This window comes from Charadrius vociferus, unplaced genomic scaffold (genome assembly GCF_000708025.1).
Source record: "Charadrius vociferus isolate BGI_N301 unplaced genomic scaffold, ASM70802v2 scaffold248, whole genome shotgun sequence".
NCBI classification, from domain to species: Eukaryota; Metazoa; Chordata; class Aves; order Charadriiformes; family Charadriidae; genus Charadrius; species Charadrius vociferus.
In genome coordinates, this window is record NW_009649851.1 from 641,269 (window position 1) to 668,682 (window position 27,414).

At 38.8% G+C, this 27,414-nt stretch overlaps 1 protein-coding gene across 1 annotated transcript in view; it reads left to right on the plus strand.

Moving 5' to 3' along the window:
* DENND5A (DENN/MADD domain containing 5A) overlaps positions 1-27,414 on the plus strand; it is a 74,422-nt gene that overhangs the window by 11,384 nt on the left and 35,624 nt on the right. Inside the window, exons 2-5 of the mRNA XM_009890971.1 lie at positions 14,713-14,784; positions 15,380-15,489; positions 16,196-16,856; positions 24,497-24,684. Coding sequence (XP_009889273.1) covers positions 14,713-14,784; positions 15,380-15,489; positions 16,196-16,856; positions 24,497-24,684 — 1,031 coding nt within the window. The remainder of the gene's footprint in view (positions 1-14,712; positions 14,785-15,379; positions 15,490-16,195; positions 16,857-24,496; positions 24,685-27,414) is intronic.

The following is a 27,414-nucleotide window of genomic DNA, read 5'->3' on the forward strand; positions in this document are numbered from 1 at the left end:
AATTTAAATTAGCAGATAGCCTTTTCTGACTGATGCTTAACCTGTTTTGTATTTCTTCTTTTGGGCATTTATATCTTGGAATTAAGATGTGGCATTTGAGGTTGGAGCCAGCTGTGATTCTTGCAGTGAAGCTCTTCTGCAATACTGTTTATTCCTTGGGTAAATAGTGTGTGAGTGAATTTCTCTCTCTTTGCTATGGTAGTAGTACCAACACTTGCTGCAGAAGTAATGTGCATTGGTGGCATCCATTGCTTGATTTTTCGAAAGGCTGGAGTCTTCTGTGGTTTTGGGATTTTGGTTTAGCTGGGTTTTTTTCCCCTGTTTCTCTCTTTGTCCTTGGTATGGATGGTATTGGTGCAAGCTACCCACAGTTCCCTAATGGTGCACCTCTTCCCTTGGGCATTCATTCTAAGACTGAAAGGGAGGTTTTTCAGTTTCTTTGCTTCTCTGAGATTGCTAACCAAGGTATTGGCTCTGTGGGGGGCCTCTCCAGTAGCACCAAGGCTGAGACCACACACTGTTTTCACATAGGTCACTGTGGACAAGCAGTAGATAGCAACAACTTTTGGCCGGACTTACACTGGCACATGTGAAACATTTTAATCCGGATAATAGTTTATTCCACTCCTCCCTACCCCCTCTATCTTTTCCCAAGAAGCTGGAGCTGTTTGCTGTGTCTGAGTGCCAAAAAGATCTTTTGTCTCTTTGGGAACTGAGGCAGACGTGCTAGGGTAGCTGATACGTAGAATAAAGAATGGGAGAGCTGATGTAAGGGGGAAGCAACTGTACTTTGCTGAACTACATTTGAAGCCACAGTTTATTAGGTGATATTTCTATAATACCAATCTTGTGATTATCATATTTGTATTTTAGGTGAAACTGAGCTGTGTGCTTTACATAATCATGCCCTCAAGCCCCCCAAACCTCTTCATCCTTCCACCTTTCAGTATTCATTTACAAATTCAGCTTATTTGGAAGGCTCTTAGGTAAGAAGTGGGGGAGGAGAAAGGTTACAGGTTCTTGATTTGAGAATAGGCTAAAGATGCTGAAACAGTGTCTAACGAATTAAAATTTACAAGTCTAACTTTTGAAGCCTTTAAGAAGAGCCATAGGAATTTCACGTTCTTAAGCAAGGCATACAAAGATGGGTTGATTTGGCTTTTTATTCCTTTAGGGCTTTTTTATGTTGTTTTGTTTTCTTTGCAGTTTCTTTTGCAAGAGTAACTACACAAAGAGAACATCTTAAATGCATTGTATGGGAAATACTGCCATGTGCAAATAATAAAACACTTCCCATCATTGATCCTGTAGTTACAAAATACTACACCTGTTTTTATATGCCTTTTGACTTAGTGGTGTCCTACTTGAGTGTTCTTGGTAATGACTTCTCATACATATCTTTTGAATTCCCTCTAACCTGCGGGGCTCATGTAGCAGAAATAATGCACATGAAATGACAATGTCAGAAGCAATTACTTACTGATGTATGTTGTGCAGTAATTATTCTCTCCGAGTTTCTTGACAACCCTTTCCGATTTGTGGTTTACAGTCAGGTTTGCAGCGAACTGGAATGTTAACCCTGGGAGGCTTAAAATATTATTACACAGAGGAATTATCAAGCATTCCAGCACAAACTGATGAATGATGAAGAATTTATTTGAAGTGCTTCTGCTCAAGGCTTGTTTCTTAGTCTTTCCAAGAAAATGCTACTTTGCTTACGGTTTGATGGTCAAGGGACCTTTAGTTTCAAACTTCCCTGTAGAAGTTTAGAGTTTTGTGTTTTCTATTTAGTTTCTTTGTTTCTTACTGGTTGTGTGATCAACCACAATCAAGTACAATGTGTACCTCTGTACTGAGTAATTCACGTATTGATACTGAAGCATCTTGAGAAAGAAACCGTATTGCATTGCAAGGGTGAGTGATCAGCAGACAGATAACATGGCAGTCGTAAGCAATGTTTTTCAGATATAGCAACATTTCAATGTTTGTGGAAAAAATGTTGGCTTTACAGAAACAGATATTCTTTCAGCATAACTTCAGGTGAGTTTGGAAAATTTTTTTTTGCAATTGTAGTTGCTGCTGCTTGTGTCTACAATTGCAATCTGTGTTGCAGAAATACGTGGTCAGAGTTCTCGAGGTTGCTGCAACGTACTGATCTCTGCATTGCTTCTGTTCTCTGCAAGCATAGATTTTAATGAGTATATAAATTCTATATACTATTATTGGTACATATTCTATATATACTATATATTGGTACATATTCTCCTTCTCTATTGGTACTTATTCCTCCTTAACTTGCTACTTTCAGCAAGCTTCCGTAGCAACCGTTGTTTCCTGATTTTTACTCCCCAAGCCCAGCACTGTCCTACTGAGCTGTCATCAGAATTACATTGGGGAAGAGAAAAGTCCCTTAAGTTAACAAGGTCAGTGCCAGCTCTAACCAGCATAAGACTGTTGTGTCCTTTTCTAGCCCTTTTATGTGTGTGGTCTGGGATCTTGAATTGTGAAATAACTAATTTAAAAGTTTTGCTGAAGGCTGGTAAAACTTCTTTCTTGACCAGCATCTTGGTCATTTCTGAGAATGAATCTGGCAGAGACTTTATGGCAGCCCAGGCCATACCTAACTGTAGGTTGTCGTTGTCTCCGTTTCCCTGTCGTTACTGTAGTCGTGTGTTCCTGCCTTGTTCCCTTGCACGAGGACTAGCTAGTCCTATCGGATGTGGTTCAGTGCGGCATGTTCCAGGGAGCACCAGGCCTTGATGTGAGGAAAAAGGTTGGTAATATGCAGCCATTGATTAAATTGGCATAGGTGCCCTGAAGCACAGCTTCTTTGGGGGCCATATTCAATAAGTTCTTTAGGCTGAAATCCATGTGAGTGATTTGCAGAACACTGACCAGACCTCTAAGGGATTTGTGATCCAGAGGACATAAGTTACTTATGCTCTATGAGGTTGCTTTAGGGCTGCAAGGTCATAGCAGGCAGTGAGCATTGGATAGATGTCTGAGTGATCATGTCTCCCCTGGAAGTGTGCTCAGGATCCATGAACTAACCTTCCCCACACTGCGGTCTGCCCTTAGATGTGTTAGTAGCCTTAAGAATGGCTGCTGTTTCACAGGTGAGACCTAATCTTGGCTTGGAAAATGAAGGAATCTGGATGTGTCCACTGAATGAGGTGAATTGATGGTTCTTTTGATAATTCATTACATGAATAGTCCTGAATGTATTATGTGTGGGTGACAAAGTGTGCTCTGGGAAGTACTTGTGTGCTGTGTATGTGTGCAGGGTATTTGTTTTTTTTTATTTATGTGACTTTTCTTCCTTTTCTTTCATATGAAGTCTTCCACAGTTAAAACTATGTATAACATAATGTTTTGTTTTCATCAAGCTTGATCAGGGAAGGCATTTAGCTCATAATTTTGGTTCTGTGGAACCACAAGCCATCACCTTTGTTTATGACTTTGAACAAAGGGATGATATGCAGTTATAAGCAGTTAACTTGGACCTGTGACTTGTGTTTTCAGGACTGAATAGAAGTAAGCTTGAGAGAAGTGGTTGGTGAGATGATGAGGAAGTATATAGTTGGAGCTAAGATAAACTTCAGTTTGTCATACCTGTTGACCAAACTGCCAGCACATTGGATTAATTTTCTGGTATTAGAAATCATTTCTATTTTAAAAACAGGAAAAAAAAAAACCAAACCATCAAGCAACTCGATGACTTTCTTACAGAGCATTTTTTTTTTGCCGGGGGGAGAGGGAGAGTCCTTATTAAGGCAGGTTACTGCAAAACACTATTTTCAAAGGTTAGGTAACAAAATGAAACGTACTGGACAGGACTCATACTGAGATGGCTGTATAGCTGAACTTTTTGTATTTTGCTGACCTCTTGCTTGAAAGGCTTCATGAGCATTTTAAAATATAGCTTTCCTCTTCAATGCAAAACCTCAGTGTTATCCCAGAAGAATAGAAATACTTGGTTAACGGACTGGATAGATGCTTCAATAACATTTGGTCCTTGTGCTTTTACATGGGCATGTTTCCATCAGTCCTCAGAGCTGGAGTTGGAGGGCAATGGGAGGGCAAAAAGTAGGAACATTTAACTGGATGGGACATGTCACTGGGAAAGGAGATCCACAGTGGTTCAAGAGGGTTGCCTGGGGTGGTCTGTGCTTGTGTTTGCTCAGGCTCACTGTGTCTGCCAGTCTTAGATAGGCATGAGGAAAACAGCTGATTTCTATATTAAATATACTTAAAATATGCTTGTCTCCACTTCTGTTTTATATTTCTAGTACACATAAAAGAATTGTATTCTATTCTGAAGATAAGCAACGCTTTTCCTTTCTTAGTGTTTTCTGTTGCGTGTATTTCAGATCTATTGTGTAATGGAAATGGTGCAACCCTTCTCCCCAACCCCCATGGCTGAGAACACGCCTGTCATTGTAATTTTGAGTGCTGCTTCTGTTGTTTAGTTGGAACCAGACCTAAATATCTTTCTGTAAGTCTTTTTGCTGTGGCTAAAGCAGAAAGGTAGTTTAATAAAACAATTCTGGTTTTAAGAACATTTCCTTGAAAATTTCTGCCAGGCAGTCTTGATTGAAATACATTTTGCACGTCTGCCTTCCTGTGTTACATGCGAAGTAGTAAAAAAAAAAAAAGATTTAGGGTGCTTTTAAAGACGCAAGCTGAGGACTTTTTGGGGAGTTTTTCATGTTTGTTTTTTAAAAAGTTGCCTTAGATTCTTGGTGGTTTCTTCTGCCTCTTCCCGGCTTCCTTGAAACAGTACCAGAAAAATAAAAACAAAAGCTTTTGGTTTCCTGACCTTACAATCACAGAATGCAGATGTCCTCAGTTGTTTTTCTGTGGTGCATAAAATTCATTGTTACAGCATTTGAAACTATTCCAGAGTGTGTATGGCAATATGTTTTGTTATCAGCTGGATGAATGCTGAAACTTAAATGATGAATGGATATCTATTAATTCCTAAATTTTCATTTGCCATAGAGGGCTTGGAAGAATTTATGCTATCAAAGCAATGGATGATCAAGAGATTATTTGTATCCAGTGGAGTTTATGCTAAATATCCAGTTAGTGAAATAAACTCATCTCTTTTTTTTTGTTTTGTTTTTTTTTTTTATTTCAGTTCATAGTGAGCTGCTTCGTGTTACGATTCTTGAAACATTACAGTTCTGAAATTTTGGAACGAAAAGGAAAACAACAGAATCTTTTAGAGTCGACAGATTAGGGTTAACTTGTCTCTTTGTCCTTTTCAGCTTTTTAGTGACTGCAGTAGGAAGAATTGTATTGTCTGTTGAAATGTATGTTGTATGCTGAAAGGAATGTGTTCTTATAGGATTGGGATAAGGGATTGTTACAAGCAAGTTTGGGTTCCCTAGATGACAAACAGGCCAAAAAAAAAAAATTAGACCCTTTCATCACTCTGGTTATTTTCTTCCTCTTCTCTCTACTTCCTCTAAATAATGTCCTGTAACTTTTACAGATGAAGAATGGCACCTCGCCCAACGTACATTTTAGTTGCACTTAAGATAGATGCCTAAAGAGAGAGCGGTGTGTCCGTAACGTACATTTGCACCTTTGTTTTAGAAAGGCAGATGGTGGACTTCCTTTGCCTTTGAACTCTTTTGCCAGGGAAAGCGGAACAGTAACTTGCATTAAGAAGTTTTTAGAGGAAGTCTCTGACATGAAAATCATAGGTTGTAGATCTATTACAAATCCAGTGGAATGACAGTCGCTAGAGACAGTGATTGAAACCCCCAATTCGTTAGAGACAATGAATGAAACCCCTGATTCCAGTTGCTTAAACAGCAGTGCTTCAGTAAAATGAAAATGATCCTGAAGATTTTCTCATATGGATAACCTGATCCAATTTAAAAACCGTTGCAGTCCCAACTCCAGTAACAAATTCTACCACCACTTCAGCTTGCACTACGCCAGGTGGTGATGCCAACAGGGGGAAGGGGGCATAGAAGTGCAGGACAGAGGGTTTATGTGTTTCAGGATAAAAGGGAAGGATTCTTTTTTTGTCTATATCTGAGGAAGAGGCTTGCTGGGGAAGGGAGTCCTCTCTAATGAAAAATACGTGCAGATCTGCTTAAGGAGGAGGAACTGAAAGGAAGGAAACAAGTCATAATCTGAAGGCATTTGTCCATTGATGGAGTGGCTGTTTGCTTACTGATTTGGCAGCTGCAGCTTTTCTTGAATCGTGGTTTTTATTCCAAGAATTCTGGTTTAGTGAATTTCTTACCTTAGTCTGCCAAACTCTGAATGTTTATTTCCTACGTTGTAGAGGTGGGGGTTTTTTTGCAGTTATATATGGTTTGGTGTTTATTAAATATTAATAAATATTTAATTTATTAAATTTAAAAGAATCAGAAATTTACTGTTTTGTTTTTAAAATAAACTTTGGCTTATTATTAGTATATTAATAGCTCTCTAGGTATGTATTGAAAGGACTTTTCTTTAATATTAGAATACGGGGTTCTGAGAAACCAGAATGGTATTGGTCTCCAGAAAGCTAAGGCTGGGGTTTTTGCTTTTTTTTTTTGTGTCTGTTTTTTAAGGGCTAGAATGAATCAACAGGTTGCCATCTCATTTCAGATCTAGTATGGTACAGGCCATATAATTTAATTACTTGTTTGATTATCCCAGTTTTGCTCTTAAGACTTGGAAATAGAATATTTGACTGTTTCCACTGGCAAGTGGAAATATGGCAAGTCTTATTTTTAACAGAACTCTTTTGCCTTTGATTTGAAGATATTGATTCTTGGATTGACTGTCTTTCTATGCCTATGTGCATCTTAAGGACCTGTATTTGTTTTTAGAATGTAACCGGGTCAACTATTGCTAATCTGTCACTTCGACTAATCAAGAAGTCCTCAAAACTCTTACTGTACATATCACCTCTTGCCCCCAGTGCTCCCTCCTCCCAGATGGCTCTCATTTGCTCCATACTTTCATCCTTTCTACAGTGTGGATTCCCAAAGTATGCACACTATCTGTTTTGCCAGCCAACTGTTTTTATTTAAACTCGGACCATGAATTTTAGAGCTGGAGTAATTTTATGTTCAGTAGGCATAATTATTTACCGTGATATCTATAGCCTTATTGTGTGTACTGAGAAAGATTGCGGGCTGAACCGGGAACCCTACTGCTGTTTATGACATTAGCTGCTGGTTTTAGATCAGCTTAATTCTAAAAGTGTTGTGGACTGCTGCCATTCTTGTATCTTTGGAAACAATTCCGACTTTTTTTCCTATGTCTTAGGCCCTTTGACAGGCATGTTATAACAGTTACTCTGTTTTCACCCAAAACCCAAGGATGAGAAAGACTGTTTTCAAAATGTCCTATGATGTTCCTTTTCACCTAAGTATAGCTTAGTGCTTTATTATATTTTTTAATTGAAAGCAGGGTAGAATTAGGCTGTTCTCTGGATAGTGTTTATAATTTATGCACTGTTCAAGTCTGCTTGTTGACTGACTTCTGACTTGTAGCCCACACTTTGGGAAAACCTCCACTCTTTGGCTGTCATGGTCAGCTCAGTTTCAAGCTGGAATGACTCCCGCTATTGCAAGATTCTTTGGACTGTGGTGTAGAAAGTGCGGAGGTAAAGGGTATGATTATAGGGTTCTATAGGGTCTTCTGAATCCTAAGTTCAGTTTCTCCAGCATGCTGGAAAGCTACCCTAAGTGTATGGCTCATAGTTTCTGTTGCTGGTACAGACTCTCATTGTTCTTAGTCATTTGTTTAATTACAGCAATATGTCTGTTTCATGTTGAAGCTGTTTTATATTTACTTCATTAAGACGTTTATTTCAGTGGCAGTAGGAATTACATATACAGCCTTTGTATGCTGAAAGATCCCTGTAAGAGTATTGCTATGTGGAAAATATAAAGTTAATGTTTTGACTGCATGCTATCTAATATTTTTTATTTGAAGATGTCATGTACAGAATAAATGTACACTGAGACTGACTGAATTGAATTAATAACAGACTGTATCCCAAGAATTTAAAGAAAGAAGCTGTTTGGCAGGGTGAAAGCAACAAATCGCTTAATCAGAATCAGTAGAGCTTTCTGGATGTCTCTGTTTTGTAATTATTTTGAGCAGATCAGCAGACTGGATGAACAAAAGAAGGTGGCAGTATTAAGGATTCTTTAAAGTCAGTGTTGCATGACCATTTAGTTCTCCTGTCCAGCACTTTTTCTGGTAACTAGGATAGATCCTTCTGACTTGCTTTTTGTGTAGTAGTAGAGGGAAAATTGAGCTAGACTCTACCTCTGAAAAAGCTGCTCAAAGACTTTTTTTCTAGCTAATATGCAGGGATCAGTTCCTGTACAGTTCTTAGTCTTGCATAATTCTTAAAGTTAGAGCACTGCAGCCACTTTATAAAAACTAAAAACAAATAGTGAATTGACAGCATATACAAAAGGCTGTGATTCGGTTTTAAAAAGTTTTGTTTGCAACGTATCCCTGGCATTTTTTGGATCAAGTTTGTTCTTTCTGATTAAGGACAACCTTAAGCTACACAATACTGGTCCGTACCAGATAGAACTTTATTACATGAATGGAAACTTCTCATGGCAGGGTGCGGGTTACAAAGAAGAATGATTGATGTATTGAAGAGAATAAAACCCCTAGGGTTAGAAGCATACTTACAAAAAAACAAACTACTCAGCAGGGAGAATTGAATTGTTACGATCATGTAAAAGTTTTCTTGGGCATTCACGTTAGAAACTTGCAAGCAATCCGTCTGGATATGTGTTGCTTCTGTTGGTATGAGCTACCTGACAGGATGTATATGATTAGCAGGTGTAGCTTGAATTTACAGTGTATGTGTTAAGAGGTTTCAGTACAGGTCTAGCTTATTTCATAAGTACACATAAAGGTCTGACAGGAAATATGTTACTACTTATCATGGCTACATGCAGCTGATAATAGTGATAGCAGCCACAAATTGCACTCCCCCATGGTTCAGGTTGTAAACAGAACTTTGCAAATGGTGCAGTCAAAAAAGAAAAGGGAAGGGAGTGAGAGGTGTGTGTCTGTGGCGGTAGGGTTTTAAATCTGAATTTTCAACTCTTTAAAAAGATCTTGTCTTTCTCTTGTTTTGTTAAGAATTCAAATTTCATCTTTTTTACTTACAGTAAATCCACTTTTCAGTTGAAACTTGTAATTGTGTATATACTTGGGGGGAGGTCATAAGTAATTGAAACTGCAAGTTGTACAACCTAACTATTGTTCTTATTCCTGTGTTGGGAAGACTGGTTGTTTTTTTTTCTTTTTCTTTTCCTGATGACAAATACAGAAGGCAATGAATCAGATTTTTCTCTGAGTAAATCAGGAAAGAGCTAAAGTTAGACCTTCAGAATTCACTCTTTTTATTCCTCCTCAAAGCTGAGGAAAGCTTGGTAGATAGCGTTTTGCAGATTACTGAATTGAAGAATGCTTTAGTTCATTCTAGTTTCTGTAACTTTTTTCTCTGTATAATCTTGTAGAAAAGTGTTATCCATTGACGTGGATAGTTTCATGCAGATACTTCCAAAGCAATGCTGTCCTGCGCAGGTTGGAAGCTCCATGTAGCATCTCTGAGTTTGTAAGTCCTAATTCTCATCAGACCAAGACACAGACACAGCTGTCTTCTGCTCACAGGTTGAGCAGCAAGAAAAGTAATACAGGTAAGAGCAGGGAGGAGCATAAAAATGAGAGCCAGAGAGGTTGCCAGCATACACTACAAATCTGCATTGTGATAGGGCTTACGTTCAGTATTAGGTGACTCGGTAAGATATCACTCCATAAAATTGAGGTGTAGTTGTTAGTTCAAATATAGGATACTTGGAGTGTATGCATTAGCTGTTCTAATGTGCATGTAATTAGGAAGTCTGAATTACAGACATGTAGGCCAGCATCATTTAAGGTGGTATAAATAATGTTAGAACTGAAAGTCTGTCAGGTCTTATGCTTTCATATGTTGCAAATTGTGTTAGATGGCTGTTAGTGGGAGTGGTGTGAGCTTCAGCGCAGCTGTGAGAAGGAGCTGTTTTTAACTACGTGGTCCAACTAAATGTAATGTGTTTCAGCTCTTTGGTCACCTTGAGCAGGTTTGTAGTTTCCTTTATGTATGCAGTACAGTCCATCAAGTTCAGGTTACTGAAGAGACGTGAGGGGAGGAGTTGGAGAATCACCTGTCTCTTATGTGAGATTTAATCTGGTCAGTAGCGAGTGTCCCTCGCTCCAGTGAGACTGCTGCGAGCTGAGCTCTGCCTGCTGTAGGACCAGCTGGGCCAAGCCGGCAGCCTTGGTAGCCACAGCGGTCAACTTCCTGGACATCCCTCAGCATCCCTCACCGTTGCCTAGCTGGTGACTTCCCTTTTGATAAGCAACCGTACTCTAAGAACTCAGTCTTTTATGCAGGTCTTTTAAAATTACATGGTAACAAATAAGGAGAGAGCAATATAGGACTGCAATGAGGCTGACTGTCTACATAGTGTAATGGTGGGAATAGCTTGGTTTTGTCACAGTTTAGATAGATAAAATCTTTTCAATTCACTGATTGCTATAGCATCTTTGCTCCTTTTCGACCCTGTGGTGGAGTTTTAGAGGGTTGATGAAATGTGAAAGAAGGGAGAGGAAGGAAAGGGCATTACCAAAGCCAGATGGTGGTTGCCAGTGTTGAAAAATCAGGGTGGCAGGAGACAGCAGGTGGGCAAGCTGGGCCTCAGGAGAAGGAGCGGCTTTAGATATTATTCAGTTGCCCATGTTTTTAGGTTATTAAAACCCTACTATAGTCCTGTGTTTTCTTCAGTGCACCAGTTTAAGAACTTCGGTGTTTGTGGTGTACTCTTTGCTTCCCTCCTGTTTTGGGAGATCACTATTAAGCTGTGGACATGGGCTAAACTAGATTAGCGAATCATTAATCTTTGTTAACACCTTCTTCATTCTCTATTTGTTTATTTTCAATGCAAATCATTTCACTGATCCTATTTTGAGGGAGATGTCACAGATAGCATTTTTTCCAATGAGAAAGAAATTCTGAGATTCTCTGATTCACTTGTTCCTCTGCTGGGTGCAGCACCAAGTCTCATTCTAAACTGGTGTCTGTGGATTTCTACAGTGCCTAGTGAAATGGTATTTCTCTATGCTTTTATGATACTGTTTACATTACAAATACAATGGGATTCTTATTGTTTTGAAGGTTTGATGTTGAGAAGCATGGTGGCCTGAAACTTCCTGAAGTATTCCTGTGTTTTTGTTTGTTTTTTTTTCCTTTTTCCTGGAATTTTGTATGTTTATGGATTTTATGTTGTGTGATGGTTCCTGACAAATTATCTTATAGTTTTATCTGTTTGATTACTGTTTCTGCTTTAAATCCAAATTACTAGCAAGTTTGTGGTCTGTGGGGTGATTTGCATCTTCATTTTTGTAGGGCTTGTCCTATGCTGTGACAAACAGCTGAATGGGAATGTGTATGTAAGGATCATCGAACATGTTTGAAAGGCCTCCTTAGTCTTCAGCAGGCAATATCGTGTTCCATTAAATAAATAAAAAAATCCCTTTTACATGGAACTTGCACAAAAGAAATTACTTACAGAGAAATCATGTTTGAAGACCTCTTTTAGTGTAACTCTGATCTATAAGGAAAATACTTTCTAGCCATCACTCCTGCTAGAGGAGAGGAACTTTATGAAAAGCTTGATTTGATGATAGCAGTCCTTTGATAGTCGTTAAGTGTGGGAACTTGTACTTATTCTGAAACTTGGGGGATACATCATATTTTTTTATCAGTTTATCTTCTTTTACGTATGCATTTTCTTAGTTCTAGAATAAAACTTTGTCCATTTTTGCTGATGCATTTGTCTCCATTTGTTAAACCTGCTGTCATCTTCAGTGTTTTTATCAAAGCCATTTCAATTAGTACTGAATTAATCAGATGTCTAATTCATGCACAGGCAGATCTTGAAACTATGAGTTATTTTTGGCTGCTGGAGATGTGCTGCAATTGGTATTTTGCTGGAGCAGGGTGTTTGTGTTTGAGGCTTCTAACTGATCATAAATTTAGAAATTTAGGGTTAATTACTTTTTGACTCTGGATATAAGCAAATATTGTTTATGGATTCTATCCTGCCCCAGCTGACGGCTATCTAGTGACAACGACTAGCTGCTTAGTGAGAGAAGTGTAGGGGGAGTTCTCATTGGTTGTACTGGCAAGAAAATAAGGTGGCCAGTGTTCTGGAGTTGCACAGATCACCTTTCTTTTCCTGGGTTGAACTTTCCAGGTGGTGTTGGTGATCTGTCACTTGAAATTCCCTGCCCTGTCAGTATCTTTGGAAGTCAGTGTTGCTTCATCTGAAGGTCCAGTGGCTTGCTGTATAAGAAGCATGAAGGCTCTTACAAGAGGAGATAGCTAAAGATGGAAGACTGTGCTGCTGTGAAAGAGAAAATGAGCATCACACTCACATGGAAGTCAACACAACAATTATGATATTAGAGCAGCATGGGTCTAGGAAAGAAGTGTAATATGGAGGCACTCTGGCTAGAGCAGTGTCTGTGCAACAGCTGAATTGTTTGATGGAATTGCAGGAAGGCATATAAGCGGTGCCTTATTTTTCTGTCTGAATCAGGACTCGGTGGGTTTCCAGAAATCAATTTCAATACTTTCATTAAATTATAGACAGGCTTTAGGTCTAAAAAATTTTAAGTGTTCATTGGAGAGAACGTCTCTTGGGAGGAGATGGGGCAAGGCTTCTTAAAATATATAAGCATCCATTTGTTGTGTTGTTTTGTTTTGTAATCAGAAAGGAAGAGCAGTGTCATGTATTTTGCACTATTAATCATCTTAATGAAAAGGTCTTAAAGTCACAGATTTTCTTTTATTTCCAAAATATGCATGACCTTGCACACAGGTGAACCCAGTGATTGTGGTGTGTGGTTTCCAACTTCATGAGAAAATTTGGCCTTCAGATATTGTCTCCCTTGTATGTATGTGGAAGAAAAAAAGCCAGGAACAAGAACAACTTATAAATGTCTGAGGTTTTCCCTCAATTATCTAAAAGTTGACATTACATCATCTGCACAGATGTAAATATAGAAAATAGGTGTGTTATATCTCCTGACTTATTTTTAAAACCTCTTTTACAGAGGACTCTCTTTACTTGAATGTATGTTTGTGTCAGTAAATAGACACGTGGCATTATGTCTTTTTTTTTTTTTTTTTTTTTTTCTGGGAGACTGGAAGTTTCTTTAAATGCTTGTTTTCATCTTTTAAGATTATTTTTTGCCTTTGTGGAAATGCTATGTTTTCTGTCATTGACTCTGCTCTTCCCCAGGATGCTTATATTTCAGTGAAGTTGTGTTCTGTTTTTACCTAACTATCCCTCTGTCAAGGCATGTTTCAGATTCTCCAAAATACATGTTTTTTTCCTCTCTGAACAATGATATTATTGAACAAAGTAATAAATAATGTAGATGAGTAGTTTTGTATGAAAGTCAGCTGAGCTGTTAATTTTTCAGATAAACAGAAAAAACAATCCCTCCTTTAATTTCAGTGCTAAAACCCAGAGAATTAGCAAAATAGATGTGAATATTTTTGGTATTGAGACCTGTCCTAGGTCCTGATTCGGGGTAAGTTCCCTATTTGAGGTAATATTTAAGATTTAGTTTAAACAAAATCCAGAGTTAGATGACTTCTCAATTGTCAAAGGCCTTCTTAAGGATTCCATGGAAACAAAGTTTTGTTTGGTGTAATGTGTTTGTTAGGTTCTTTATTGTCTATATGCAGTGTTATAACTGTCTCTGTGTATGGCTACTTGTGGAAGTAAATGTTTTACAAAATAAAGATTTTAAGTTGGCTTGAAATTGAACTTCAGATATTACTGTAAAAGTACAGAACAAACCCAACCAATTCTGAAATCAATTTCTATTGCTGTGTAATTGCCGTATGTAAGAAAACAAGCGAGTTGAAGTGTGTTTGCTCTTTTGCAGGTGTTGCTGAAATAGTTTGATTTATTTAAAGCATATGATTTCATGCAATTGTGCCTGATTGTTAGTGCAGCTGTCAACAGCTGCATGCTCATTTAGCTAATTGCATTCTAGTAAGATAGCTAAGCTTATTTTAAGATATGCAGTTATGCACTGCTTTTTTTTTTTTTTTTACAAGCAACTACACACAATCAGAAGATTTACTGCAGAAAGTTCTGTGCTATCACAATGAACAATCATTGCTCTAGAGGAAATTGGAGAGCTTATAAACAAGACGGTATCAGCCAGTCTAGTGTATGGATAGCATCTGTGAAAGATTGGACCATGCCACTTAAATTCATATAGTTCTAAAGGCCTTGAGATGGTTTTCTCCTTGGGGTTAATTTCATCAGCTGCTCTTTGTGAGTATTTTATAGTTTAACATGTAAAACTTTCATTTAACAAGAAACTAATTCCTATTGCTGCATCAGTATGCTGGTTGTGTATACAGGAGCTATGAGCTTCTGTTACATGCTGATACAATTTCCTTCAAGAAATATATACCTGAAATGAGAATTATATAAAGTTTTATATGTATAAAAAGCATATTAGGAGAGTAGACTATTATGCATGCTAATTCTGTATAGAATACGTGTATGTTTTTTACTGGTATGTATTAGCTACGTTGTTAGTCGACAGTATGAAATTGATAATGCAGTGTTGTTTTTATTTGTTATATAGCCTTATGCCAGTATATACAGGCCTCTAAAACCCGAGATGGTGCCAGCCGTTTCATTTCAAGTGCAACAGAAGGTAAAGGAAAAAGTGTGGGGGAAAAAAAAGCACCATTTTCTGTTCATCTGATACCCTGTCTTCTTGGGTGTTTATGTGGTTCTTGACCTTTTAACCTTCTAGACTTTCTCCTCACAGCTAACTTCTTGTAATAGAGGGTGGATACGCTTTTTTCCTAAATCTTGAAGAAGAAATTAAGTGATACCACTTGTATGTCTATCTTAAACTTGCATCATCTTTGCATCTTGTCTGTTTGTGCTTTTCTTCAGTAACAAAATTCTACTGAAACTGAAGCTTTAGCTATGCTTTAACAAGAATCCAAAATATCTGAAGAGAAGCTTAGAGAATTGCTGTCATGACCACAATCTCCATAGAGTAGCATTTAAGGAAAAGCACAGATACTTAACAACATAGAAATGTTACAATGCTAATCCTTGCTAATACCTGCAGTCTGATTTTATGCTAACTAACTGTCTTGCATTTTCTGTTTCTCTTAAAAGGAGTGTGTGCTTAATTCACTTTTCCTCACATCTTCCTGCTGATGTTCTGCTTTTTCGCCTTGTTTGAGAATGAAGAGAATGAAATATTTACTTGTTTATTTTTCTTTCACCTGCAGGGGAAAACTTTGAACAGACTCCGTTAAGACGCACATTTAAATCCAAAGTTCTTGCTCGCTATCCTGAGAATGTTGAATGGAACCCTTTTGACCAGGATGCAGTGGGAATGGTCAGTATCACTTCATGGCTTTAGGTTTTTGTCTTAAAAACAACCTGAACAATTGAAGGCATTCATCTGTGTTTTCTTTGACAAAAAAAGCTTGAAGTCTGTTATAGATTGGAAATAATCATGAATTTCTCTATATTGTGCAGACTCAAAAGGCCTGTTCATTTAATTGGGATATTTTTTTAAAGGAAATTAAGTTAAAACTTATAAGTGGTAAGTCCCTAGGAGAGGTTTTGTTCTTTTACAACTTTTTTTGTTGTACTCTAGAGAATTGGTAGAGAAATAAATTAGTCTGCAATTAACGAATCTTCTGTGTGCATGATTTTTCTGTTCAATGGAAAGTGGTGAGGCTTCTTAATTTAGATAAAACAAAATACTTTTTTCTCTCAGGCTTCTGGTCTTAGTGACCAAACTACTTTTCTTTATCTGAGTTTGAATTTTGTTAGTTTATTCCTGTTGAACTTGGTAACAAAATGGTTATGTGTTTCAATAGAAACTGCATGCAGCCCTTTTAACCTGTTCCTTTAGGTTTTCTGATTTAGATGCATATTACTGTATTGTGCAGAGATGTAACACTTAAGAGAATTTAAAGTGAAATGCAATGGCAGTCTGTGGATTCTAAATCCTATATTCACCAATGCTTCTGGAGGCAGAGGGAGATAAAAGTGTGTTTTAATTGATACTATCTCTCCTCCCCCCTCTTTTATAGCTGTGTATGCCTAAAGGGCTTGCTTTCAAGACACAAGCAGATTCCAGAGAACCTCAGTTCCACTCTTTTATAATTACTCGTGAAGATGGCTCACGGACATTTGGATTTTCTCTCACCTTTTTTGAGGAAGTTACTAGCAAACAGATCTGCAGTGCAATGCAGACGTTGTATCATATGCACAACGCTGAATATGACATTCTTCATACTCCACCCACAAATGACAAAGATAGCTGCAGCAGCACTGGAGACTGCAATGGCACTTCTGTTTCAAAGCTACAGCGTTTTAACTCCTATGACATCAGCAGAGACACACTCTATGTCTCAAAGTGCATTTGTCTGATTACTCCAATGTCTTTCATGAAAGCTTGTAAGAAAGTACTAGAACAACTTCACCAAGCAGTGACTTCACCTCAGCCGCCACCTCTACCTTTAGAAAGCTACATCTACAATATTCTCTACGAGGTTCCTCTTCCTCCAGCAGGAAGGTCATTAAAATTTTCAGGTGTTTATGGACCAATTATCTGCCAGAGGCCAAGCACCAGTGAACTACCGTTATTTGATTTTCCGGTTAAAGAAGTTTTTGAATTGCTTGGAGTAGAAAATGTCGTTCAACTCTTTACCTGTGCCCTCTTGGAATTTCAGATACTGCTTTATTCACAGCGTGAGTATTTGGTTTTTGTTTTCTTATCTTGTAGTTGTACTGGCACAAGGTCTTTTCATTTCTTGAATGTTAAAAAACATACAAACAACAGAATAACTGCATTAAAGTAGCATTAGCATGCTAATGCAGTCAGGCTGATCTACGTGCAGGTTTTAATGTAAAGGAAAGATCTGGAGTTACAGAGAGTGTTGCATTGGCTCCAGTCTTAGACACCTAAAAAAACTCTGGACTTTCACATAATCTCCTGTATTCATGGACTGACTGTCCCCTTCATTGTTTTCTCTGGAAATGTTGTGCTGTTGGATAGAGTAGTATGCTATCTCCTACGTTCCTCTCTAGCTGTTTAGCTGAATTCTCTTCCATCTGCCAAACTCTCCACACATTTTGAGAAGCTTCATAGTTAATTACATATGGTTCTGAAGAATTAATGGTGCAAATACAATTTTTTTCTTTGAGTACCCAAAGTCAAATTTCAGTTGTTACCTTGAAATAAAATTACTTGCAAAAAGTTTTATTTGACTGAATTTAAATCCCGAATCTCTGTCAAGGACTTGAAACAGTTATTGCTGAAGTCACCTAGATAAAGCTTACTTTGAAGAGAATAGGCAGCAGCTAAGCTGAAATAGCATCTGTTTATTAATCAATAAGTAATTTGGTAGTGGCATCCATTTTCTGTGTTAAAATTTGTGGATACTGGGCTTCTTACTCTGCATCCTGTTACTCTAACACAGACTATGTGGAGCTATGCCAAAAGATAATTTTTCTGCTTTTTGTTGTCCTAGGCTGGCTAGTGTTAGGCCAGACCCACCCATCCATAGTGGTGTAGTTTAAAGTCGACAGACTGCATTTTGAACAATGTTTTGTAGTAATGGTAAAGAAGCCTAAAAGACCCCAAGACAAATCCAGGGATAGTCCAGGGTGTTACTGCAATCTGTTTTAGATATTTTCTTCCATTGAGCTGTCACTGAAATATGTAGAATACAAATGGTAACTATTTATAAAATATATCCTGCAGTTATTAGCAACATTCTCCAAACATGAAGTACAGATGCTTGTGTATTGAGATGTGTGAATAGGCTAAAGCCAAAGATGGATTTTGTGTGTATAGTCAAGGTGGTTAAAAGTGCTGCATTGTATAAACACTGTTACCTAGTAGAGAAAAACTATACAGTAATTCAAATGCAGTCAAAAAAGCTTGCTGTATTATTTGTAGTGGTTACTCTCTTGGATTTAAAAAGCAAGTTGCTTTGCTTATGATTCATAGAAAATCTAGAAATACTTGCCTAGCAGACAACTTCTGTGGTTTTTTCAGAAATGGATTGGCATTTATATGTTTGGGATGTAGCAAGAGTTTGTTTATCTGTCCTACCACTGGAAAACTCAAACATCAGCTCTTCCATCTGAAGAAGAATGTAGTCCAGTTGTCCTGTAGTTGTGCTTGAGACCTCCTGTGGCAGAAGTACGAGTGCCTGGCCAGTTGGAAGCACCTCAAGAAAAAAAATGCGTGCATTGCCATATTGGAACAGTGTTCCCTGATCTCTTTTCAGGCCATCACATTATAAGCGCTCTTTTCTCCTGGGCTGGAACTCAGCTCGCTTCTGGACTAGTCTTCTGTATTCTGGCTTCACTTTCCAAGTCATATTAATAGGTTCAGCTTTTTTTCTTGGGTACTTTCCAAGTGTCTGATCAGTGGTTAATTGACGAAGCTTAAAATAGCTCTTGAACAGTTGAGTTTCTTGTTTGCATGCACAGACATATGGAATTCAAAGGAGTCCATACAGCTGAAGGCCTGTGGGCCTGGATCTTCGTGACCATTTATGTCCACTGTTCCCCTGCCTTAACCTCAAGCTTTGGCTGAGTTGGGCTGTGTTGCATCTTATGGAAGTGTCTGGTCTGTCTCTATCAAGTTCTCATCTATAGTTTCTGACTGAAAAGTCGTCTTTCAGTAGCAAAAGGATTTTAGTTATTTGTTTGCTGACTTTTGGCCCTCAGTTCTGATGAACTAGCTGTGACAGTGCCTTCTCAGTAATAGTAAAGGCTTGCTCATGTTCTTGCATGTGCAGTAATGTGAGGTCTAGGTTGTCCTTCAGAATATAGATCTTAAAATTTTTAAATGTTCTTTGGATTTGTTAAATCTCTAGGTGCTCAAACCTGTGACAGTTGAGGTGGTTGGGATCGTTTCTTGTTCTCCTAGGTCAGAGGAGATTGCGATACTCATTGGGTGAATTTAAATTTAGAACAGTACATGTCAAGATTAGAGGGTTTGCTTGTAAGATTTACTGTAAAAAAAAAAAAAACAAAACCCAAAACAAAAAAAACCCCAAACCCAAAGCTCTTGGAGGACTTTGCTGTCAGATACACTCCTTTTTGAAACAAATTATTTAGTATCTTAAGTTGCAGTCAGTCCTTGGAATTGGAGTAACTTCACTTGGCAGTGGTTTAAGATTCCTTTGACATGTTTCTGAATTTATGCTTCTGGAAGTTCTTTTGTCCCACTATATTGGCACAGCCTGTGTGTTTTGGATCAGTGTAAGCTAAATGTAGGGAATGAATTCCTTGATTTGATTGTCCTCTTGAGAGAATTGTCTCCCATTTGGGAAAGGGTTAGAAGAATGCAGGTGCCTGTAAGACAGTGAAGAATCTGAAGCTGCTCCTAGTGCTGACCCAGTGCTGAGGAACCCTGGCAAAGAGACAATGGTGCTGAAGGAGGCCTTCAATAGTGCCCTCACTAGATTAATCTGTGGGAACTGGTTTGAATTCCTGCAATTTATGTTGCTCTTGTATCTGTGAAATAGACTTACTCCTTATCTCGGTAGAGCACCTAGAGCTCTTCTGAAGAGCGTGCACTGAGTTAAGACAGCTGTGAAAGCTGCTTGGAGGAGATTTGCTAAACAGCTAAAAACAATAAAAGGAAAATATAATGTGGCACTGCCGCAGTCCGTGATCTTGAACAATTTTTTATTTTCTGGGTATTTGCTGTCTGCTACCATTTTTAAGTACAAATAAAGGTGGTTTTTTTTCTGTTTTGCTTTGCTTTTGAGCCACTTCTCCCCATCTTTCTTTCACTTGCTTAAAAATATGTTCACTCTGGAGAGTTATAGTATTAGTTTTATTTCTTTGTAGTATTAGTCCTGTGTTGCTCAACTGTAATCTCTTACATAGGACACTTTTTCTTTTTATGCCTCTGGCGATTTAGGAAAATTGCTGCTTGATGCAGGCATCTTTAATCAGCCTGTCGGACACAGAAGTGAACATGAATAGGAAGTACTTTGAGTACCACAGTTCTCTCTTACTGCAGTTACAGGTTTTTTGAAGTAGAAGGCCCAATTAAAGAAATGTATGTTTTCTCTAAGGAGTCTGACATACTGAATACCTGTGCTCAGAAAAGCTTGTTGAAAAATGTTTCTTTTACACCATACTGTCTGCTATGAACAGACATGCCTACAGGGAACCCTCCAGGCAACACTTTATTCTGGTGGCTCAACTGCTTTGCATGCTATCTGTCCATAGGGACTGTGTATATAATTCTTTCCCCTTCTGTTTCGCTTTGGGTTACAGAGAAGCTTAATCCTGGCAAGTAGCCCATCTTTCTGGTTTATCTATATACGTTCTGAAGATCTCCAAACTTGTCTGTAGTAATGATCGTCCACTGTATGGGCAACTCTCTGCCTTAAAGCAGCAATATGGGAGTTGCATGTGGAATGGGAATTACTTAAAAAATACAACAGTATTTCATTGGGATCCTTGAAGTAGGCAGATTAGACAGAAAAAATATTCCAGAGTGTGATCATGTAATGGTTTTAAATTTGGCCAAGTCAGAGAATTTCTGTAGGCACTTGATACAACTTCTCTTGGGTAGAATGTGAGAATAGAGAGGTGGAACAATGGTTCTTACAGTTGCCACCTTCTTCCCATCCTGCTCCTCTCCTTCCAGACCCAAGACCCCTCAATTTTTCTTTTTTCTGGATTTACTTGCTTTTTACAGATCAACAGGAAAATGTCTATGTATACTAGATATAGATAAATATAGGTGTAAATAACTTCTTATACGTGGTTTTAAGGGATAATGTATTTTACCTACAGTAATTGGTTAGAAGAACAAATCAGCCTTTTCTGTGTTCTTAAGTGGCTGTGTTAAAAAGTAGTGGATTTTCTTTTCCTTGCACAGTGATCAGTTAAGTGCTTTCCAAACTAATAGCACACTAGTGGTATGCAATTTTTTTCCCTACCAGTGCTCTTGTACAATATAAAGCCAAAACACTCTGTATCATTTGCATCAGAATAAGCATATTCTGCTTTCAAAAACAACAGCAAGACCACTACTGAAGTGCTTCTTCCCTCTCTTACATTTTTTATTACTATTAATTTTAAATCTTATGTAATGCTTTGGTACAAGATGTGTGCTGCTTCCTTCTTTTTTAAAACAAAAAAATCCCTCCGTACCCTCTCAGGATAGATATAACTTAAGAAAATACTTATGTTATTTTGGTTTATGTTTGCAGGCTTCTTCCCTTTGTCCTTGCCTTTTGCCAACAGTTCCTGATCATAGAATCATGGAACAGTTCAGTTTGGAAGGGACCCTGAAGATCATCTAGTTCCAACCCCCCTGCCATGGGCAGGGACACCTCCCACTAGACCAGGTTGCTCAATGCCCCATCCAACCTGGCCTTGAATACTTCCAGGGATGGGGCATCCACAGCCTCCTTGGGCAATTTGTTACAGTGTCTCACAACCCTCATAGAGAAAAATTTCTTCCTGGTGTCCAATCTAAATCTCCCCTCTTCCAGTTTGAAACCATTACTCCTCGTCCTATCACTACATCCCCTTGTAAAAAGTCCCTCTCCAGCTTTCCTGTAGGCCCCCTTCAGATACTGGAGGGCCGCTATAAGGTGTCTCCAGAGCCTTCTCTTCTCCTGACTGAACAATCCCAACTCTCTCAGCCTATCTTCATAGGAGAGGTGCTCCAGCCCTCTGATCATCTTTGTGGCCCTCCTCGGGACCCACTCCAACAGGTCCACATCCTTCTTGTGTTGAGGGCTCCAGAGCTGGATGCAGTATTCCAGGTGGAGTCTCATGAGAGCGGAATAGAGGAGAAGAAACACTTCCCTCAACTCAAGTCATTGAATACCTCAGCCTTTTCCGTATCCCAGGTGACCAGGTCTCCTGTTTCCTTCAGGAGAGGGCCCGCATCTTCTCTAGTCTTTTTATCACTGACATGCAGAAGTCTTTCTTGTTGCCCTTAATGTCCCTGGCCAGATTTAATTCTGTCTGGGCTTTAGCTTGCCTAACCTGGTCCCTGGCTACTCAGTTTCTCTGTATTCTTCCCAGGCTACCTGTCCTTGCTTCCACCCTCTGTAGGCCTCCTTTTTGCTTTTGAGTGTGTCCAGGAGCTCCTCGTTTGTCCATGCAGGCCGCCTGGCTTTTTTGCCTGACTTCTTCTTTATTGGGATGCAATGATGTGCATGAAGTCTGCAGAACATAGTCATTGTTGCTTGCAAGCTGTGACTGTGCAGGCCAAATAGTTGGGAATAGCTTAAGACATGTAGATATCCGGGATCGGAGAGCTGCATTTGCAGATAACTCGGTTACAGGAGATAGCTGCTGAGTGGATAGAAATTCTGAATTATTGATGTTCCTTTGTAATTAATTTGAAAGGCTAATACTAAAGTTAGCTTAATGACAGAGAGAGAGAAGTTGTGTTTAAATTAGCCAGCAGGATTAGACAGAGGGCTGTCATGTAGTAGGAAAACACTGTTTCTATTCTGAGACTTGTTCTTTCAAATAAACAAGCTGAATAGGAACCAGCTGGAATGTTTGTGTATCTGTGGCTACATTTAAAGTTCCTTTTAAAGCTGAAGGAAGTAGGGTACGGAATGGATTCTTCTTCTCAAAGCTTATCATTAATTCATCACTTCTTTGCAGTCAGGCTGTGATTAAAGCTGCAAACCAATAAGTAATTGCATAGGCAGAGACTGGTGTCCAGGCAAACTAGGGGAGTGTTGCTGGTGATGTTCATTGATTGTTCCCTAATGTGTTTCAGTCCAAGTAAGCTTTTGGCAAAAACTTTAAACTGTTTAAGCTATTCTTGCTTGTTTTGATTGAAGGCTCCTTCAGTCACAGCAGATCTACTTGTGAGGCAGTGACAAGCAGCTGCGTGCAGTAACCTTTTCCACCAGCAGAGCTTGATCTGAAAAGGAAAAGCAAAAGCCTAGATTGTAGAATTGTGACTGATGTTAGCCAAACTTTTCCTGAATTCCTGTTTGGTTGCGGGACTCTTTGCAGTCCCCAAACTCTGCAACTTTGAGTTCAAACAAAATTAATCATGAATGCCAGGAACTGAATTTCTTGGCCCTCTGTCTTCTGCTATCTGACGTCTGAGCAGAGAATGGCTAAAGGATAGAATTAAAGCCATAACCTTAGAAAGTGCACAGTTAAGCTTAATTTTTCTCCAGAGTGTTTGTTTAGAAGAAATGTTATTTTTGCAGTTTTCATCTGTACTCTGCGACAGTGTGCCACAGCTTCACCAACCTCAACACCTGAACCTGTGTGTTCAAGTGTCTCTTCCATTTTCACAGTGTCTGTAGTTTTATGAACATTTTGGGAGAAGACACGCATACCTCGCACAATAACATATATATGAAGGTCACTAATTTTTTTTCCCTTCCTACTATTTCCCACCCCACCCCCCTCCCCTTCCCTGGCTGGAATTGCATATTGTTGCAGTATCATTATAGCTTGACTGAAGGTAAGTATTACCTTAGTCTTGTGAGCTTGTTTTATATTCTTTCCAGCCCTGCAGCTCAAAAGCATTCTGAATGTTTCAGCAGTTGTATTAGACCACACGCTCTGAGTTCATCTGGTGTTGCTTCCTCCTTTATGGTGCATAGATATCAAAAACCATTAAAGATGATTCTGTAGTATAAAAGAGGAGGGCGAGGTTTTGGCCCAGCATACTGCAGTGTTAACTGCTCTAGCCACCAGCTGCAGAATAAAAAGATTTTTTGGTATACATGTTGCACAGGTGCAGTTAGCACTGCTGTTAAAGTCTAGGAGGAGATGAGATGTTTTTACATTGAACTGAGACTTCAGTCATACATTGCAAAGGATAAACGAAACTGATCCTTTTTATTTTCTACATGGTTATTTCAGTCACACTGTTGGGTTGGCTACTATACAGCATGCTTTATAGACATTTAAACACTCTTTTAAAATATGCTTATATGAGAGATACCAGATGCCTTGGGTTTCATCCAAGGCTTCCATAGAAAGCCATAAACACAGAGAAAAGAAATTATTTCTGATGTGTTTCTTAGCCAATTACAATACTGCTTCTATACTCAAACTGATGTTCCTGGTAACCCTGTATAGGTAGCAGAGGGTGACTTAATGGATGCTAAGCCTCAATTTGCTCATTTCTGTATGACTTGTAGCATGACCTACTTTGCGTTCAGCTCTCTTTGTTGTTTCAGCAAAATGTGCTTGGGTGTACAAGTCTGGGCTTTCATTAAGATGCTGCTCAGCTAGTACTGGGTTTTGTGGTTTCTGTTTTAAAGCAAGCTCTCATTTCTTTAACTTAGATTAATTTACTTAAAAATGTTTGTGAAAGAAATCTTTTTTTTTTTTTTCTTGATATTTTTCAGATTATCAGAGACTGATGACTGTGGCAGAGACCATCACAGCACTAATGTTTCCATTTCAATGGCAGCATGTGTATGTTCCTATCCTTCCAGCATCCCTCCTTCATTTTCTAGATGCTCCTGTCCCTTACCTTATGGGCTTGCACTCTAATGGGCTGGATGACAGGTCTAAGCTGGAACTTCCTCAAGAGGTGAGAGGAGCTCGTCTTGATGAATTAAATATTGTACATGACTATGTGGGAAGTGAGAAATAAGCCAAAACACTAGTGTTAACTGTAACAGCCATTGTGAAGTTCTTGCTGGCTATGGTTTGGGAGAGCTCTTACTTTTTTTTTTTTTTTTGGAGACACTGGAGAGAATCTGGTGAAATAGACAAATAAGCCCCTGTTTTGGATATTTTATGCTTTGATAAAATTAAACTGTGATTTTTACAGGTATTGATGCAGTGGAGTTACAGAAAGAACACTTTTATGCTGCAAAACTTAGCCCTCTAGTGCTAGGAAATGCAAAAAAATGCAATGTGAATTCACCAACTGTGGACAAAAGGCCATATAGCTGCTTCTGTGTGATGCCGAGCGAGCAAAGCTTGACTGGCTTCAGTGTTGTGCTGTGCTTGGGCCGGTTCCCGGCTGCGCAGGATTAAGCTGGGTTTCCTCACACTGCATTTCTGAGTTGGTGTTGGCTTACATGCACCCAGCCTGCCAGGTGTCTGCACCAAAACTCTCAAATTTTCTTCTAGAATGCATACTTTAGTCGGCAGCAAAATGGCAGCATCTACTTGAGTAAACTGGTGCTGATTGGGATAGTGGTCAGGAAGTCCTCCCTTCATAGTGAGGCTCTGTTAACACCAGCCACTGTATAAAGGAGGAGCAAATGGTCTGTAAAGGTACTGCAACTCGTACATGGGGCAGGGACTACGTTCACACTGCTAAGAAATTGTTTTTATTTACTTTATCCTACTGCTCTCTTTAAAAATATTATTTGTAGGGACATGCCAAGAGAGAGTTTAAGAGTTGGTTGTGAGGATCAGGGGACCAAGAATGGTTGAGTGCTACCTGAGGTAGCAAAGGAAACGTCTGCAGAAGCCAGCAACCACCTATGGGAAGTATGTCAGGCAGCTGGCACCTGGCTGGCTCGTGAGGCAGTGTCATCGGTCATCTGAATGACCTCTCTCATTGAGCGCCATTGAATGGTTTATTTGCTCTTGTATATAGAAAATACTGCGTGTTACAGTATGGTCTGGCTGGCTGTTCTCAAGAAGCTGGACACCTCTGTCAGGTAGCCCTGAGGGAAGCGAGTGCTTGCAGAGTTGTTAGTTGCGGAACAACACAGCTCTGGCCCCTGCTAGAGTCTGCTTACTTGTAGGTGTAACTTTGCAGGGGAGTGACTGGGTAAACCATGGGAAACACCCTACTTAGAGGCACTGGTAGGGTTCTCTAATTTCTGCTGTTTTCTCTGTTTGCCTGTTTTCTTCTATTATCGTTTACTTTACCAGGAAAGCAGAAGTGTAGAGGGCTTTGTGGTGGTGTTTTTTGTTTTCGTTATCAGGCAGTGCTGCAGCATAGCTTGACACACACACACAAAATAAGCCTTCTGAAAAAAGCTGTGTGAAATTAAAGACAAGATATTTCTGTGAACCTCCAGTCTGGTCACCATGCCAACATTGCTCTTTTTCTCAAATCCATATGCTGATGGTTTTCATTTGTTTTTCCTGGCAAGTTCAAAGGAAAATTTCTCTTCAAACTGTGTTATTTTTTTTTTCTGTGAAAACGAAAGTATTTAATCTCTTAATTTCTTTCTTTTCTCCCTGTCATTTTTTTTGCACTGGCATAATTAATAACAGAGTAATGTATGTTCTTCCCATGGAAACAGTCTATTGCTTTGGTTTACTATGTTTTTAGAAAATTTTGGATGTACTGACAGGCCTAATTAATATGGTTAGTATACTTCTTAGAGAGGATATCTAGTGAAGTAAAATGCGCGTGTGGATATGCATGTTAATCTGCACCATGGATGTTTTCACTGTTATAACAAGCTTCTAAAGGACTTTTCTCCTTTCGTAAAGAATTTCCTCATTTTAAAATCGCTTTAATACTTCCAACTAAAGAAACATATTTTAATTTCAAATAGATATTTCAATTATTTAAAAGGTAAATGGTTTTGAAGAGCTTTATCAGCTTACTTTGGAGTTTTAAAGTAAGATAGTTGATCTATTTTTAGATGTTAAAAAAATAATCTGACACCTCAATTTATGTTTTGTTTTACAGATAGCCCTTTGTGAATGTGGAGGAGTAGATTTTTGATAGTATCTTACAGAGATCAGAATTGTCTGGGAGGGCAAGGGGGGAGGACGCACAGGACTGAGATAGCATCAGCAATGTGCCCGTGTGATGGAACTTAAACTTGTCCTTCCAAAGCTTCAGCTTTTCTCTCTCTTATTCAGTGCGTGAGCTCTTAAAGGTTTGTATGCGATGAGTATGACTTAGTCTGAGAAATCCCCTTGGTGGTCACTCCTGAGTAAGGTTTCTTGTGAACTGTTGGAGTCCTTAGTACTGCAGGCTGGGAATGTAGCTATAGCATAGAAATGGACTTGAACTGGTGGCTTCAAAGATGACTAAGAAGTTACCCTATACCAATAGATTTGCTTATCTGAGAGGCAAAATAGACTGGGAAGAACAGGAGCTCACTGTTTTTAAGATTTTCATTGTAGAGGGTTTACTTTCAAAAAACCCCAACAACCCTCAAACCAAAAACAAAAACCCCCAAAACATTTTTAAATATAAAGTGAAATTCAAAGTGCATGCTGGTCTCACTGAGTGATACTATTGGTCATTGTTGCTATTTCTGATATTAGTAATTTAATCAATCAGCTCTAAGATATTTAGAACTGCAGATTACAGGTTCATCCCAAAACTACTTTG